This window comes from Odocoileus virginianus, chromosome 1 (assembly GCF_023699985.2).
Source record: "Odocoileus virginianus isolate 20LAN1187 ecotype Illinois chromosome 1, Ovbor_1.2, whole genome shotgun sequence".
Taxonomy (NCBI): domain Eukaryota; kingdom Metazoa; phylum Chordata; class Mammalia; order Artiodactyla; family Cervidae; genus Odocoileus; species Odocoileus virginianus.
The window spans coordinates 84448603-84466249 of record NC_069674.1 but is presented as its reverse complement, the minus strand read 5'-3'; the positions used below and the strand labels follow the sequence as shown (position 1 = coordinate 84466249).

Below are 17647 nucleotides of genomic sequence, written 5' to 3'. Positions count from 1 at the left end.
CCTAAAGGTCAGGCAGCTTTCCATCTTTGTAAATTACCACCTTCAAGCTCTTGTTGCATGTTAATTTATGTTAATTGCCTGGTCTTCCTCCTGTGCCGTCCATAGACCCCAGCTCACTAAGATTGGGACCCTGATATCAGTCTAGTTCACCACTGCAGCCCCCTTTTGACTCAGAAAAAAAAAGAAAGAAAATTCATACTTTATGACAAGGAAAATTTAAACATAAGAATTTGCTCTGCTGGTTTGGGCTCCTCCCTCCCCTTTAGCGAGTATTGTGCAGGCACAGTAACCAGACCTCCTTAGGAGATAACCTTCCACCCTAATCCGGTAAGGGGCCATGATGACTCCCTACACACTTTGAAAGTGCATATCTGGACTGTATAAACTGTCAGCGCATCATCTGATGTATAACCCTTTGTCTCAAAAACATATAGTATATAATTGTGCTTTGCCCTCAACAGGTAGACCAGTCCTCATGTGGAATCCAGAGTCGCAAAACACAATGGAGTACAGTTTATTAGGCCAGTGAGTCCAAGGGGAATCGGTTCCCAACAAGGACCCTGATGTTTCAGGAGCCCAGTTTCCCACCCTGCCCATGTGACTGGTTACTTGTGAGCAACCACTTTGTTGTATATGACTGAGTTTTACAACAAGTAGGTGCTAGGAGAACAAACAATTAAGGTTAAAGGCGGGGAAAAATGATTATACATCAAGGGGGGATGTCTCCATGGTTAATCTAATAGGGGCAGCCTGACCTCAACTACAATCTCCGTTTGCCATCTATAGGGAAGGAAGTCTCCAGGAGACCTGGTTTTCACTAGCAGTGGTTTCCTCACTCTTGGGCAGGGTTCAGGCCCAGTTCACATCCTGTCTGTAAGATGGATGACAGCCTTCAAGATGGAGTCTCTCCTGCTTTCCTCACACTGGCCCCAACACTCAGAGCTTTCTGAAAGGTGTCTCCCAGGTTTATAAACCTCAAATTGGCCTGAAAAAAAGTTTCCATTTCTTCCTTAGATCTACTGTTAATTTCTTGTTGACACAATGCATGAATGAACATATAAATGCATAAATGAATGAATAAAATAACCGGTGATGAAATAGGATCTAGGCATAAACATGTATTAGATGCGTAAGTGCCAAGAAAAATGTATATCAATTAGTGGTATGAGTACAACACCCTCCCATGTGCCCTAGGTACTGTGAAAATGTCTAATCTCTTGATACCTGTTTCCCACTTGTAAAATCAGTATACTATAGACATTATAAAAGGTTTAAATAAGGTAAATAAAAAGCATTTTCTTTAGTACTTTTTAACTGACTCCAAATTTAGCATGAGATGAGAATGGGATAAAACTGCTCCCAAAGCCCAGTGGTAAATATGTTAAGTTTGCAGATGATTACCTTGCCTTTACCTTGATTTTGTTGCAAAGCCCTGTAGCCTCCCTGTGTTAGACTCTGTAGTTCAGTTTTCTCAACCTGGCAGAACCTTAAAAGCCCCTGATGCCTAGGGAGCATTCCGGAGCAATTTGGTCAAAACCTGTCTTTGAAGTGAAGATGTACCTAGATTGTCTGCAGATGATAAAACATGAATAAAAACAATTTTTCCAAACACAATTTAGTGAATCAACAATAACAACAACCAAAAAACAAAACAAAAAAACCAGTTGGACATCAGAACAATTAAGTCAAAACAAAACTTACCCGAAATCAACTACTCTGGTAATGATTTTACACAAATGTAAAATATGAAGTAATTTTCTAACTCTTTGGATATTTAAAGGCAATTTTCTCATTTGACTTCGAAAACTTTTTTAGTTTTTAGTCTTTTAAATCTGCTTTGACTGTTAGCCACCATCCACACGTGTCATGATTTCAAAGGATAAAAGAGTGATTCAGCCTGCATGTAAATGTTCACCATCATGGAGTGACTTTCCCAAATTAACCTGTTCTACGCACCACCCCAGGGAAGAGAAAAAACAAGTACCATGAGATCCCTCCTGTTGTTGAAGATTTTGGTTATTACAAGAAACGCTTTATTTTTAGATGATTTAATATAGTGCAAGGTGAAAAGCCTGGGTACTAAAAGTCATGTTTCTTTCTTTCTTTTTTAAAGGGAGTCAAACTGACTGCCTAGAATGTATTTCTCGAGTGAACGATTCACTTTCCTAAGGAGGCAGAGGTGTCAATCAGTTAAGGACTCTAACCCAGGCATGAATTAGTTCACAACTCATGCTTTGAATTACTAAAAATCCTCACTTTTCCTAGCCACATACCAATGCTGATAAAGGAAGAAATCGTGAGTCAGTAAAATGGGTTGCTTATTTTACTTATCCTCTGCCTAAAACCATCAAAGTGATATAAATACCACCATCTTAACAGACTTGGGAAGATGTCAAAGGAGCACTGGTCTTGGCCAAAGTATTGGAAGCGGTAGTCTGGCAGAAAATAATTCAGGCAAAATGGCCTGGCTTGCAGGAGCCAGATGCCACAGTCAGGCTGTTTTAGGCATCAGCCTTTGCTCTGTGACCTTCGACCACGTGTCTAGCCTTTGTAAACTTCAGCTTCCTAATTTGTACTGTAAAGGTATGGAAAGTTGTGCGGATTAAAGGAGATAATGACAGTGCAGTACCAAGCACAGTGTTTATACTAAGTGATTCTTTTTTGAGTCCTTGACTGACACTTCAGTTTAATACGCTTGATTCAGTTTCATTAAGATTGTAAAGCTGAACATAGGAACGGAAGCTTATGATCTTTTTGAATGAATAGCAATCCAAAGCCCAGCACTAAAGAGGAAAATTTGGAAAAGATTATGACTAAAAACTGGAAAATGCCTTGGTTCCATTGCTAGAAATATATATATATATATATATACACGTATATATATATGTATATATGTATATATGTGTGTTTGGTTTTTTTTTTTTTTGGTGTTAGCATGATTAATTTCAGTTCCTCTTCAATATACTGCCATGATAAGCAATCTAATTACATAAACATTTGATTCAGGGTAAAGCAATTAAAGATTTACATGTATCCTCTTAACAAAATCTATTGATAAAATTCACTCTAGATATGAACTATGTATACTGAGATGACAAATTTATAATTTCACTTTGTTAATAGGAAACATTAAAATAGTTTCAGTACAGACTAGCTGTTTGAAATGAATGTGTTCAGTTTGGTAAACAGTTTTATTTTAGTTGTTCAGTAAATTATGAAATACATTACTTTTAGGGAAAATACATGTATAAAGTCAGATATAAAATCTACCTAATGGGTTTTGGAAAGGAAGACACAAAACACCCAAATCTGAACACAGTATATACCAACTATGCAGTACTGCTTGTAATTCACACATGTGTCAGCAGATGGCAATCATGAGCTTTAAGTTTATAAAAGTTTTGCTTTAGCCCAAAGTACTGTAGGAATGGCAAAAACAAAGGCAACTATTTATTGACAGCAGGTTTTTACCTGTAATCCTTCAATAAAGGATGGAGGGTCAAGTTTTGACTCTGAAAGCCCTTCCTTCTGGCTTCTCAGATTGTTGAACTAACAAATGTACACTGTGCTTGCAGTGAAGAAAAAGAAATAAAGCACATTTCATTACTTTTTATTGAATATAATTGATTTTATATTTGGCAAGCTATAGCTATTACTGAAATACGTAGAAATGCAATGACTCAAATACATCTGCCTAAAAGGTAAGTCCTGACTGCTTCAATGAGGTTACATTTTATTGGTGGCCCTCAAAGTCAGGTCCCTGGCCCAGCAACAGCTACATCCCCTGAGAGGTAGATGTGCAGGTTCTTAGGCCACACCCAGACCTAAGTAAAATCACAATTCTGGGATGAAGCCCAGGTGATCATAATACCTGCTGAAGTATGAGAACCAAAGCCTCTAAAGCAGCTTGAAATACAGAAGAGAAACTCTGAATTTATGACTTTTGTTCAGGTATAATTGATGTAAATACAGTAATAATCAACAATGTAGTTGATTATTTCTTTCCTTTATTTAGTGCTCAAACACAGTATAGTCTGACAAATAAAGAACATGACTCAGAAGGTTAGAAGCCATGACTTAATTTCCAAGCATTTCTTATACCAAAAGAATTTAGGTTTATGTTCCCCTTGGTGTTATACTGAAAGGGATAACATTATGGTGCATTTTGCATTACAACCTAATGAAACAAATACAAACTAAGTCAAGACAGGATTATTTCCAAGGAGTAGAGAACAATCTTCATGAAGGAAAATAATTTTCTACAAAACATGTATTATTCTTATTTGTATCAATACATGTGTATGTCCTATTTTCTCTAAGGCAAAGCCAAATTCTCCTTCAATTTTTTCCCTGAGATAAAAGCCATTTTAAATTAACAACAAATATACCCAGGCACAGGTTTTTTTTTTAAAAGAGAAGATATACAAAATTGTTTATCGATGTAATAATTTTATCCTAAACACTACTATCACTACTATGTTTCAATTCTCTATTTGAATTTTTATTAATTCAAAATTTCTCAAAGAATACATAAACTACCCGTTTCCATGAAGAATCAGCATTTACTCAACTTCTTCAGTAGAGAGACAACTTTTTTCTCATCTGTAATATATAAATACAGTTTTAATAAATAAACTATTTGTAAAACATATTAAGTGCTCATGAGGGTAAGAACAAGAGCAAAAATCTTGTATTTTGACTCTCTAGAAAATGTAATTATTTGTGTCTGACTTTTGTGGTAACAAATATAATAGTATCAAAACATCCTGATCTTTATGCTTAATCTCCTGGCCACAGTTCAGATATTCTGACTATTATCTAGGGACATGTGTGTTAGAATTTCCTCTCTGTATACATATGTGTAATATGTATGTGTGTATTTGTTTAAATGTGAATTTTAAAATATGGACTTAGATAAAATTATAAAATCGTACAAATCTTTTAGCTTCACCTACCTGAGGTTGCAAGTTTACCTATCTAGGTATCTATCAGTCATTACCAGGAAGGCTAGATGAAACATTCTAGGTAAAAAGGATTGGCTTAATTAATTAATTCAGGGCATGCATTTGTGCATGTGGGTGTACATGTGTAGCTGTGTGCACTGGTGACCACTGGGAAGAGGTTAAGAGGGTATCAGAAAGGCTGGGTTACCTTCTGAGGATTTGGTGTCTTCTTTAAATAACTTACTAAGTATCCTTTTATGAGAGGAGAGTCAGTATTTCTTTTAAGGCTCTATTTCCTTCTTAATTATATGTTACTGTGACAGTTTCAACACCCCTCTTCAAGGCTTTCAAATCTGAGGAATCTGGCCAATAAAATCAATCATGGTGATTGCAAGGGTGTCCATGGAAATTATCTACTTCCATCTGTCTTTAGCTCCCTGCAGAACATAAAGAAAACAGTTTCCCTTTCTGTTTGAGTGGTACCTTAAAGCTGTAGTTTAATAAACCACTTGCTGGCTGCAGAGTTTGTGTAGGTTAGAACTTGCAGATCTTAGACATTAAATATATTCCAAAGAACCTGGTGTGGAAATTTGAGAGTGGAATGTAGATAAAATGAAACTTAAACACGATACATTTTAATATAGAATATACTCTCAAGTCATTATACAAAATGCATACTAACGGATCATATTCTCCACTTCCTCTTATGACTACAAGATGCTCTTGATACTTTTGTGCTCTTTGCAAATTATTAAAGTAGTGAATTTATCTTTATCCGGTGACAAAGTGGACTTTCCCACTTGTGAAAAAATGCAACAGTGTGCAGAATTTACAAGGGAAGACAGTACATAAAAGCCACATTTGTCAGTAAAATAAAACTCTGGAACTCCAAAATTCACACCAAAATGGGTATTTTCAGGTGAGGAGGATAAAGGACCCATGGAAAGCAACTCTCTCCCCTGTGTCTCACTTTCCCTTGACATTGCTCCTTGTGATTCCTATTGTCATGCACCATATTGGCTTTAGAATGATACTTACTGATAGTGTTAGCTCTGCTTGAATAAAACTTCTTTGATATTTTTTGGTGCAGATGAGTAGGCCAAACTAGAGACTGAAAAAGAAAGTACAAGAAATGAACAGAACTAATATATAAAAGCAGACTTCTGTTCATTTTCAAATTTGTTTTCTTTAGAGACTACTGGTCCAATCCTCTTATGGAGCTTGGGGATGGTGGGGCGGAGCAGAAATGATCTCACCTTGGTTTCTCACTGACAGCTAGCTCCCTGCCTGTCTGCGACAACCATGTAGATTTTTTCAACCTTTTTATATTCAAGGTATAGAGAACTCAAGCTTTCCCTTTATTTACCTGAGATCCTTCCTCTGAATTCCTGTTTTCAGTTTGAGCACATGCTTGTTTGCCAGGAACCTAGTGTTGTTGAAGTCCTGTTTGCTGAGAGTGAAGTCAAAGCTTGACAACCAGAGAGATAAAGTCTCAGGGCCTAGTGCAGGAGCCAGAAACTGAAAGCACCGCAGCACCACAGAGCAGATACTTGGATCGAAATCAGAAGCAGCAGAACAAGTCAAGTGGAGTGGTTCCTATGGGGTGGACTTGTGGTTTGGATTTTAGACCGAAGTGTATATAAGTTGCATGATTTGGTTGAAGGACTAAGATTCATAGGTACAGCCAGAAATGACCTCACCTTTCAGGTGCAATATTGATGTCTTCCCTCCTTCTCCTTATTTTAAATAAATACCATTAGTACGATAGAGGAATATTCACATTTATAGACAATGGACAGTATAATAACACTTCAGAAATGCTGCACCACTCACAGATAGCAATATGCTAACATCGCCTATCAGGACTTGAAAACCTGATATGCTTTCCTGCAATCTGTTGTACTATAAAGGACACAGCACCTTTCTTTCATTCTTTTCTATTTTTTCAGATATTTACGTGAAAGTATTAATATACTTAGGACAGAAAAAAGACATGTCCCAATCATAAAAAACTTTGGGGATGGTGTTGGGGGCAGTGGACCTCTAGCGGCCTGGAGCACTTGGAGTCCGTTTATGGGAATAAGATTCAGTGTTACCTCCTTCCTTGGCTCCCTGACCTTAGAGCTAGAGTGAGGGGCAGCGCTGGCTCACCCAGCCACCCACAGAGGAAACTCTGGCTCCTCTTTCCTGGGCAGTAAGCGCAGAGGGCCCAAGGGATTTCTTCCAGCCCCAGCTCCAGGTGTTGTTGAAGGACGACTGAGGTCTTCTGTCTTAGTGAGTAGGTGGGGACCAATATCCCGATGGATTAATAAAATAGTCAACAAGAGACAATGCAAATTTGACAAGATTTGGGGTTTTTCTGGGAAGCTCCCAGGGTCTCTCTAGCAATTTTTAGGAACACAATACATTTTGGCTTGGGGGGGTGGGGCAGAGTTTGTAGCACCTTGTGTGGCAAGAGAAGCAGAGTCTTTGGATGTTAAGGTAGGAGAATCTTTGAAATCACTAAGTCTTCAGTTCATGAAAAAGAAAGTGAAAAATGTTCCTAGTTTTAAAAATTCCTAATTAAATGACTGTGACCTACCTGTAATTAGTTGATGCAGATAATTCTAAACTATTAAAATAGTGCAATACATTTTTTTTTAGATCTAGAATTTGACTTTTCACAATATATTTCTTGGGAAATACATCTCCAATAAGAGATTATGTATTCAGTAGATAATTTTCCTGGGAAAAAAAGTTTTAAAAAATACTTTACTAGGCATCCACATTTCCAGCAATTTCTGAATTAGTTTCCTCTGCTATGAGTAACTGACAACCTGTGATTTATGGACTTGGAATAATTGAATTTCTTGGCTGTCAGATACTTTGAGTAAGAAATATTACATATGTTTTCAGAAAAATGATTTAAGGGAGAAAAAGAGTGAAGTGATGCCAAGTTCTGAAACTGTATTTGGAAACTGTGTTCTAACCAAATGGTACTTAAGATGCTCTCTCTAAGTTTCTGAAATGTGTTCGCTAAATAATGTTTGAAAATGCAGTTCTAATCATGCTGCTTTCCAGCTAAGTCAATGAAAACAGTGGAGAGCAATTTATTGTTCTCACCTTCTCAAGCCCAAGAAATGTAGAATTTGTCAACGATGCATTGTGAGGAGCTGAGTCAATTTCTTCAAGAACAGGAGTCACACAATATCTTATTTTATCTGTCAAATATAAAATATTGAATGAATTAGTGGAATCATTGTGTGAACAGATTTTTTTAAAACATTACATCTCTACCACAACTTCTCAGCTTCACTATGTGTTTGACTTACACTGTATTTTGGCTAGTTTCGTTCAGTCTTTGGATTTAACCAGTTCACCAACTTCAAATTTCATGGAGTGTTTACCAAATTTCAAAGAGTGTTTACCCTTTTCACGTTCTATTGTAATGATAATTGGTTGACCATGGAAGAAATTTTTAAGTACTGAGGGTGAGGACCAGTTCTCTGAGTGCTTTTGACTAACTCAGTCCAGTAGGAATTTCTGAGATGATGGAAATATTCCGTAACTGTAGTCCATATATAGCTCTTCAGCACTTGGACTATGACTAGCTCAACTGAGAAACTATTTGATTTTGTTTTAATTAATTTATATTTAAATGTAAATACATGTGGATAGGATTGAGGCTACTGTATCAGATATCATAGTAAACCTTAGGACAGTGCATTTATGACCCTGAGCAATTCAAGTCTACACTTGTGGGTAGCACTGACATTGGTTGCTTGGGATCATATTCATGGGTGCTCCTCAGTGGTTCTAAATTAGGGGGTGATACTTCCCTAATTTGGGGCTTCCCTGGTGGCTCAGAGGGTAAAGCATCTGCCTGCAATGCGGGAGACCCGGGTTCGATCCCTGGGTTGGGAAAATCCCGTGGAGAAGGAAATGGCAACCCACTCCAGTCCTCTTGCCTAGAAAATCCCATGGATGGAGGAGCCTGATGGGCTGCAGTCCATGGGGTAGCAAAGAGTTGGACATGACCGAGCGACTTCACTTTCACTTCCCTAATTTAGAGAGGTGTAAATTTGTTGGGATATTTTTTATTGTTACAACTGAAGTGTCCTCCAGGCATTTAGTGGGTGGTGGCCCGAGATGCTTAACGGCCTGAAATGCATAATACAGTCTGCACAATGAATTACTGTCCAACCCAAATGCCAGTAGGAACCAATGTGACAAATCCAAATAGGTCAGCCAAGTTCTCTAAATATTTCAGCCGAAGGATTCATTTGTGAGATCTGCAATCTCAATGCTATCTATAGTTAATTCTATCTCCTATGATTTGTATCTTATTTCCTCCTGCCTCAAGGATCTCACCTTCTTTTATCATGCTCATTTTATTCTGTATCCTTAACCACTTCCTCTCTATATTTGAACATACTTTAATCTTTCCAAATTATGTCAACTAGGAAAAACTAAATACCATTTCTTAATTTCATATCCTCTAGCTGGGACTCTCTCTGCCTCATTCACAGCATCCTGTCCCCTGCCAGTCTCAGAACTGTACAATTATTCATCTAGCTATAGGGAGAAGGGACTATTTCCTGTACTGTGATAGAAAGAATGTTCACACCATATGTAAGTTTCAAAGCACACCATTTATTACACAGACAAATCAACAGAGTTATCATACCGTGTTCCACTTCTAAACAACTGTATATATGTATGTGTAGAGACACATACACACATGTTGAAAATTTTTTAAACAGAGTTCACTTCTTTATGCTTATAATTACTGGACCTTTTAGTAGCTAGTCTCATGGCACACCACCACATTAGTGTCACATTTTTTTTTCTAATTTAGTATCACATTACTTTTTCCCAAGGGTAGGCTCATACTAAAACTGTAATGTAGTCACTTAAAACATTCTAGTTCAAAGTTCAAAGTTTTTTGAAAATTTAATTTTCAAATACTTGACAAATGTCTTCCTAACTTCCCCTACTTACCTCAAAAAGAATCACTGCACATCCCAAATAAGTCATTCTAAATAACTGAGTCCTGAGTTGTTGGGCTAAATATTAAAATAATTAAAGATGTATCTATATTTGGTTAAATACATTGTAGACTACTTGGATAACTGTGATGATAGCATCTCTTCTTAACTCTATGTCAAAGCAGTCATGTGCCTGCTTTTGTCCTTTATGCATAATTTCTTTATTATTTCAAAAGGCATTAAAACATCTTACTGATATATTATAACTCTGTATTGTACAAACATGTCTACAAAGAAATGCCACCTAAAATGAGAGTTAGTAGTTATTCTTTCAGTACAAAACTACATCCTTGCATAAATTTAGTATAACTGTATATACACAAAATACCTGTATTATATAATTTAGATTTTCAGTGATTAAAAAATCATTCCTAATTATGGCATCAAATAAACAGAAATGAATTGCCACAAGTTATATTCTCATAAATATTTTCAAAGACCATGTTGTTTTCTCTCCAATATATAGTATCATAGGTTAATATTTTAACATTCCGTTATGGAAGTGAAGGACTGAATCTAGCTATTTAAACATAAGCCTATCTTTTAGCTTCCTTCTACAAAGATCTCTTTCAGGTTCTTTTGGTACAGGCATTCTTTAGAATGATCTGTCTGCATTTTTCCATGTGAATTGTAAAACAAAACAAAAATCCTAAGTTAAACTCTAACAAAGCTAATTGTAACTTCATCTTTTGGGCATACATCATCTGTTCTTTTATGTAATTTTAATTGGGCTATAATGTATTTGAAATATAAGTGTCGTGAATAATTGCAGGTAATTCTATCTATACTTATAAACATGGAAGTATCTGAATTAAAGTTATGTTTATAAATCAATAATAGTTGTTCTTACATAAATACCAAAATAATAGATTGCCAAATAATTAAGCAATTTGTCTTGATACTATTCAGACCACTTAACCCCATAAATTTCAGCCACAGTGATATTTACACATAACAGACATAATAAAAGAAATAAAACTATGAAAATTTAGTAGAAATTAAATGTGACTCTGGGGCAGAGAAAAGCCTTAAAAAACCACTTTCCCATTTCTATGGGAACAGAATCTTGATAATACTCCCACAGCATCACAATTTCTTTTCTACTACATATTTACATCCATGAATGTTATAAATATGTGCTATATATATTTTCTATATTTACAAAGATACACATACACACAAACATACTTTATCGTTAGGCTCATTCACAAACATGCACATCAATCTGCACAGTATAATCAAAAGATACTTCTTTTCCTTAAGTGATATTCATTTATAACTCTTTGCTCTTTTGTGCAAAAATATCATACAGATTAATATTCTCTCTCTCTAAAAAAACCCCTCTTTTTTATGCTTTATGTTTTGTTAATTTACAAGAAAATTATGAAACATAGTTCATTCACAAATTGAAAATAATTACAATGTTTTTACAACAAGGCATTGCTGAGGTTTTAAATTGTGGCATTCTTTGAAGCCATCGTCTTTCAGAACAAAGACATTGGTAAATTATTGTTATTTCTTGATATTTGCACTTTTGAATTACTTATATGAAATATGTCATTACAAATCTAACATTCATGCTAGTCAAGTAGTGTTTGTGTAGAATATGAATCTTTCTATTTTATCTATTTTTTTTTTCCTGGAAAGTCTTTTATAGAATGGTCTGGAAAGCTGATTGAAATTACTGTATTAGAATATTTCTGGAAAGTTTTTCCCCAGTTTAAAAAAAAAAAAAAAGCTGAAGGAATAAAGTGAAGCAAAATTGAAGAAGAATAATTTCAGCGAGTACTCAGGAGAGATAACAGCAAATGAAGAACTATTTTAACTTATCTCCTAGTCCTTTGGTATTTCTTTGCCTCATGAAAAGTGTTCAGTTCTTTAAAACATTGACTATACTCTTCCATTAAATATCAGCTGTGGTCCTCCATTGCTCATGTTGTCTGTCATTTCCTGTTAGGAAAATAAAATTAATTAAAATTCACTTTCAGAATAAGACATTAATTTGGTTTATTGGTTTACAAAAGAGAAATTTCTTTTTTTATTTTTTTATACTGTAGTGGTTTTTGCCATACACTGACATGAATCAGCCATGGATTTACATGTGTTCCCCATCCGATCCCCCCTCCCACCTCCCTCCCCATCCCATCCCTCTGGGTCTTCCCAGTGCACCAGGCCTGAGCACTTGTCTCATGCATCCAACCTGGGCTGGTGGTCTGTTTCACCCTTGACAGTATACTTGTTTCAACGCTATTCTCTCAGAACATCCCACTCTTGCCTTCTCCCACAGAGTCTAAAAGTCTGTTCTGTACATCTGTGTCTCTTTTTTTGTACAAAACAGAAATTTCAAGCCATTGAAAAACTTGCTGAGTTTGGGGGGAGGACAAGGATTAATATTGCTGATTTTGAGAAAATGATATTTCAAGCCATCTTGAAACCCATGGAAATGCTGAGCTGACAGTCTCTTAGACCAAAGCCTTCTACTCACAACAAGAGTTTAATCTCTCCTCAGTCCCCCCTATAATTCCTCATCTCTGTTTTGGAAAGACCTCACCTAGAAAAAAAGATGGTTAAATACCCAAGTTTTTCCAGTGTGTAGGTTTGTCTGTTGAGCACATCAACAAATTGCCAACAGATGCTAGGGGATGCCTTTACTGTGTCGAGAACCCTGTGGCCTTTTCTGAAGAACTGAAAAAGGCCACAGAGGGACTGCCTATCTGTAACTGAGCATCACTAGTGACTCACAGTGGGACACCCTGCTTTTCATGGCATGGTCACTCACACAGTAAAAACAAACTGTAAAAGCTCGTAACATGTTTTTTAAGAGATCAATTACTCGATAGTTGGAAAGCTACATGAGAAGGCAACAGAAATTTTAGTAAAAAGGATGAACTTACTTAAGTTTCATTTGTAATTTTAGAAAATATGTTAATTTAAGAAAAATTCAGATGCCTTGAATTCATATGTTTTGTTGAACATTAAACTCTTCCATATACAATGAAAGGTAATGAGGAGATGTGAGGCCCATTCACACTTATGATGGTTAGTGGATGATATTATAAATAGTATTTAGGCAAAACTATCTAAAAATAGATGCAAACATCATTCCACACTTGAACACAAGCCTATTTGCAAAAGTGTTGTAACAAAGACTCCAGTGGAAAGAGGTTTTCTCAATGATCTCAAGCCTATCAGGTATGTCTAATGTCTGTGTCTGGGTGAAATAAAAATAAAAAAAAGCAATGTGTTTGCTTTCGTAAACTTTAGAAATTCTTCCAAATCTTTATTTCAAAAATGAAAAGATATCTATGCCTCATTTTTACTCTCTTTTTGAAAATTCAGTACAGGAGAGATAAAGTAAAATAAAGATGTTTACTTCTTGTCTTTGGTGGTTCTGGAAGTTGCTTAGGAGAGTTAGGGAGGGACTGAAGGGTAGGAATTGGTTTGGTTTTGGAACTATGCTTTTGAAAACTTTGGTGTCTTTTAGAACATGAGGTAGAGTGTCATCCAAAAAAATTCTGAGAAAGAAGACAATATGCAAAGAAGACCCTCCCTCTTCTCACATCAAGACCCATCCCCATGCAAAGTGCCTGGCCTCTTAAAGGCCATAGGGGTCATCTTCTATGTGGGTATCCATTATATGTACCCTGATTAAGTGCTGAGGAATTGCCTGAAGCCTAAAAACTTAAACCAGTTTAGGGTTAAGTCTCTGACAGAAAGTGAAGTTCTTTTGGTGCCAACAGTCTGCCTTTATTGTCTGGCGGTGGTTCAGTCTCACTGAGAGGCTGGCTTTTGCTAGAGATATGCTCACAGAAGTAGGTCTACAGAAACACTGGGGTTACTGGGATGAGGTTAAGTTTATTGATGAGATACCTGATTTGAAGTTCATTTTAGAACTCACTATTGGTGGCCAGAAAAATGGAACTGTCTCTCCAAAATGATCTTTTAACAAAATCTACTCATCCACCTGTAGCTCTTCCTTCTAGTAGGACAAAAACCATTTTCTAAGGAATTTATAGAAGTAGGATTCTTAGATGCCTTTTCCTCTAAAATAGGTTTGCATTCAAAAGGTGTCTTAAAAATAATAAAAACTTAATCTAAAGTATAACTTTTTATTGCAGGATTAAGAAAAAAATCAGTTTTTAAAAATCTGAAAGAATTTTCTTAACTAAATTCACCCTAATATGGACACAGTGAAATCACTGATAGGAAAAAACAGTTAAAATTGATTTTAAAATGGACAAGTATCTTCAGTTTATTTGCAAATAGGCATGTCCAATTTGGCAAAAGATTATACTTTAAACCTGGCAGGATTAAATGATTGTTGGCAGGTGGATATACTTTCTGCAGTTGGGCCACACTATCTATGTAACTTCTTATATTTCTTATTATAGTCTTTAAACAAAGCAAGAGTGGTAACTATTTTAAGAAATCTGAAATATATGAAATAAATATGAAATGTCTCATATCAAGTAAGTTCCCAGGAAGAAAGCTTCTACACATAATGTTAACTGTATTAGTGTCAAACTTAGGTTATCTATCCATGCAGCGTTGGCATGAGAACGATACAAAGTTTGCCTCTATCAGACACATCTATTATTAAAAGCAAAACTCTAGTCTGTGAACAATGATACGGAGTCGGTCACGACGTGGCAGAGAATAAAGGAGTCATGAATCATCCAAGCAGAAATGTGTTTGGATGCTTACAGGCAGGCTGAATATTTTAGATACTCAGCCAACTTGCATGTTGCAAGACTCTGCCATGTTGCTTTATGTCAGGTCCCCAAAGTAGTTCTCACAGAAGCAATACTTTGAGGAGCAATGTCACAGCATCAGCTCAGACTGATCTGCTGGCATCATGGCTTCCTTGAAGAGGCAGTGTTTCCTGCAGTGACATCACAACATGGTAACTCCCTAGAAATCAGCGTACCTTGTAGGTAACTCTGGTGTCGGGGGCGCCACCGGGCCGCTGGGCAAGTCGGTTATTTCAATAGCCCTCAATCTCTAATGTAAATATAACAATCATACAATAAATATTGCACAAACATGCATACAGAAACCTAAATCACACTAGTATAGAAACAGAACAAAAGAACCAGTATCCAAATATATAATGATAACCTGTTTTTAACAATCCATTTCTTAAATTACCAGTCCTGCTATTTGTACTATTAACTCTTTTTGATGGACACGTGTAGATCTGTTGAAAACTGCCATCTTGGAACAATTCAAGAGCATCTATCCTCCTTATTTGAGTGTATAGATTGTATATGAAAGGGAAACACATAAACTACAGAGTATTTTTTTCTCTAAAATCACACTATAATTGTATAGTGTGTAGTATACAAGCAGTAGTCATGTACAAGCACTTGTATAGTACTTGTAACTCTTGCTACTCTTCCTTCTATTCTGTTGTTATGCAGTTTTATTTCCATGATATCAAGTAAAATATGTGGCCATTAGCTTAGTGAGTTTATTTTACACTTGTTTGATCCTTTCCTTAGCAGATCCATAAGCAGGAACTGAATTAAGAAATATGGGCAAAATGGAGAAGAAACACAGTTGTGTTGGACTCTTCGTGACCTCATGGACTGTAGACCACCAGGCTCCTTTTTCCATGGGATTTCCCAGGCAAGAATATTGGAGTGGGTTGTCATTTCCTGCTCCAGGGGATCTCCCCGACCCAGGGATCAAACCTGTGTCTCCTGCATTGGCAGGTGGGTTCTTTACCACTGAGCCCCCTGGGAAGCCTCAGAAGAAACATAGACAGCTCACTGTATCATTTGTCCTTTGATGCAATAATTATAACTCCTTGTTTGAATGAGTTTCATGAAACAGTTATGCAGGGGATACAACAGTTGTGAAACAGTTATTTAAATGTTCATATACAGGCAAAGCTACCCAAATATGCATGAAATTTAGATGAGAATTAATTGAAGCTTTATGTGTGTTATAATACCTGCACTGATACGCAGGGCTTTTTGTTGCCTTATTACAAGATCCCTTTATGCTTGCAAACCTAATTTACATAATCAAATGCATCTACTTACAGGCACAAGGGGTGAGTTAGAAAGGAAAACTCATTGGCTTTCTAAATCTGGCATTATTCAGAGTGTTTTTAGTTTATGTTTTTCCTCAGTACAATACATAAAAATCCATATTTATAAGACATTCAGTATTTTATGAGTTCTATTTTAGGAGCTTGTTTTTACCCAGAGGCTACAAAATTATGTTGAAAAGAGGTGTACCCAGAATTACAAAGGAAAAATAATAAACTCCTATTCTTAACCCAACAGGGCCAAACTTTTACAAAATACCTCAAGTTATCTAAAGCTGCAAGTTGATCACCTAGATGTGACTGAAGTCTTCATCACGTGCTAGCAGTGAGAGGAAAAAGTACAAAACTCACTTTCTCAGCCATTTCATGAGAGTGATGTAGAGAATGCTCCCTTTCTGAGAACATCCTCCTCTGTTCATAGCTGGCTAGTCGACAAGTGAGCCACGAAGAGAGGGTGCAGCCTCCGATCCCAATGCATGCGAGAGACATGGAGGCGAGATGCAGGGGGTAGAGGGAAGAGGTCTTCTTCGTCACTGCCCGGAGGAACTGAAAATTCAGGATGCCCCCAATGAGCCCACAGATGCAGCAGGCGGAAAAGAGGATCATCTGGTGAGAAAAAGAGGGGCCGGGGGATTAGAGTGGAGGAGGTGAAGTTGACGGGCACACACCGCACTGTCCTGCTGCACATCAGGGATGGCTGAGCTAGATAGAGAGAAGGTGCCATGGGCGCTTCTTGGAGCACAGAGGCCGTCTTTTCACCTGGCTTCTCTGCACTCTGACTCAGTGGAGAGGGCCTGCACCGCAGGGGCTCAGGAATTCATAGCTGACTATATAAAGGCCAGGGATACAGCTTATGAAAATTCTGAAGTAAGTAAAATTTATCTTACAGTAGATTCAGATTTAAATAATATTTGATATCTATAGTGTGCCGCTATGCCAGGGATGTGAATATGTAGAATCTCAATTAACCTACGCACTAATCCTCTGAGAGGTAAGGTACATTTGGAAAATGAATGGTAAGCAGTTAACATTGTAGTTCAGGGACTGAAAATCCAGATTTTCAGAGTCAAAATCCAAAAATCTGCTCACTGAATTGCTATTAGTTCCACTGAGCTTCAAAACTTTGGACCCCTATAACTGTGTGAGCTTAGGAATTTAGTTAACTTTTTTTTTTTTTCATTTGATTGGTTTAGTATCTGTTTTCTCAACAGGCAAATTAAGGACCCCCCTCCACCCCGCCCCAAACTGCCTCTTTATTTTTCAAATCTTGTTACTCTGTGACACCACCCAGTAGATATAACAAGATACTGTTTGGTGGATTGCTATGGAGAAATGCAGGATGTGGCTTCACTTTTGATCCTATTCTTGGTTTGCTCTGGGTCTCTATTAATAGAGCTTGGGGATTTTTATTCAACTTAAATATCGCAGGATCCCTGGCAGAACCAAGCATAATGCCTTCTGTGTAGTAAATGTTCTGTGCATATTTAATAAATTCAGTTGAATATTTTAATAGCTTTAATGGCTTTATTATGTAATTTTTATCTAGCTTCAGTTCTCCTATGGGCTTTCATGGTACTTCTCAGTGTGATGCTAATTTAACAACCAACCTTATTTCCATTTTT

General features: G+C 36.7%; 1 protein-coding gene across 7 annotated transcripts in view; it reads right to left on the bottom strand.

Annotated features, from left to right (window-relative positions):
* Nucleotides 1-9555: 9555 nt before the first annotated feature.
* Nucleotides 9556-17647, bottom strand: part of TMEM196 (transmembrane protein 196) — a 313988-nt gene continuing 305896 nt past the window's right edge. For 5 of the 7 annotated variants that reach the window (XM_070470340.1, XM_070470349.1, XM_070470332.1 and 2 more), the window contains 3 exons: nucleotides 16377-16631; nucleotides 14898-14971; nucleotides 9556-11920 (listed from right to left, as the gene is read on the bottom strand). In XM_070470340.1, coding sequence (XP_070326441.1) covers nucleotides 11914-11920; nucleotides 14898-14971; nucleotides 16377-16631 — 336 coding nt within the window. In that variant the 3' untranslated portion in view covers nucleotides 9556-11913. The remainder of the gene's footprint in view (nucleotides 11921-14897; nucleotides 14972-16376; nucleotides 16632-17647) is intronic. The other 2 variants (XM_020916759.2, XM_020916760.2) reach the window with 1 other exon arrangement.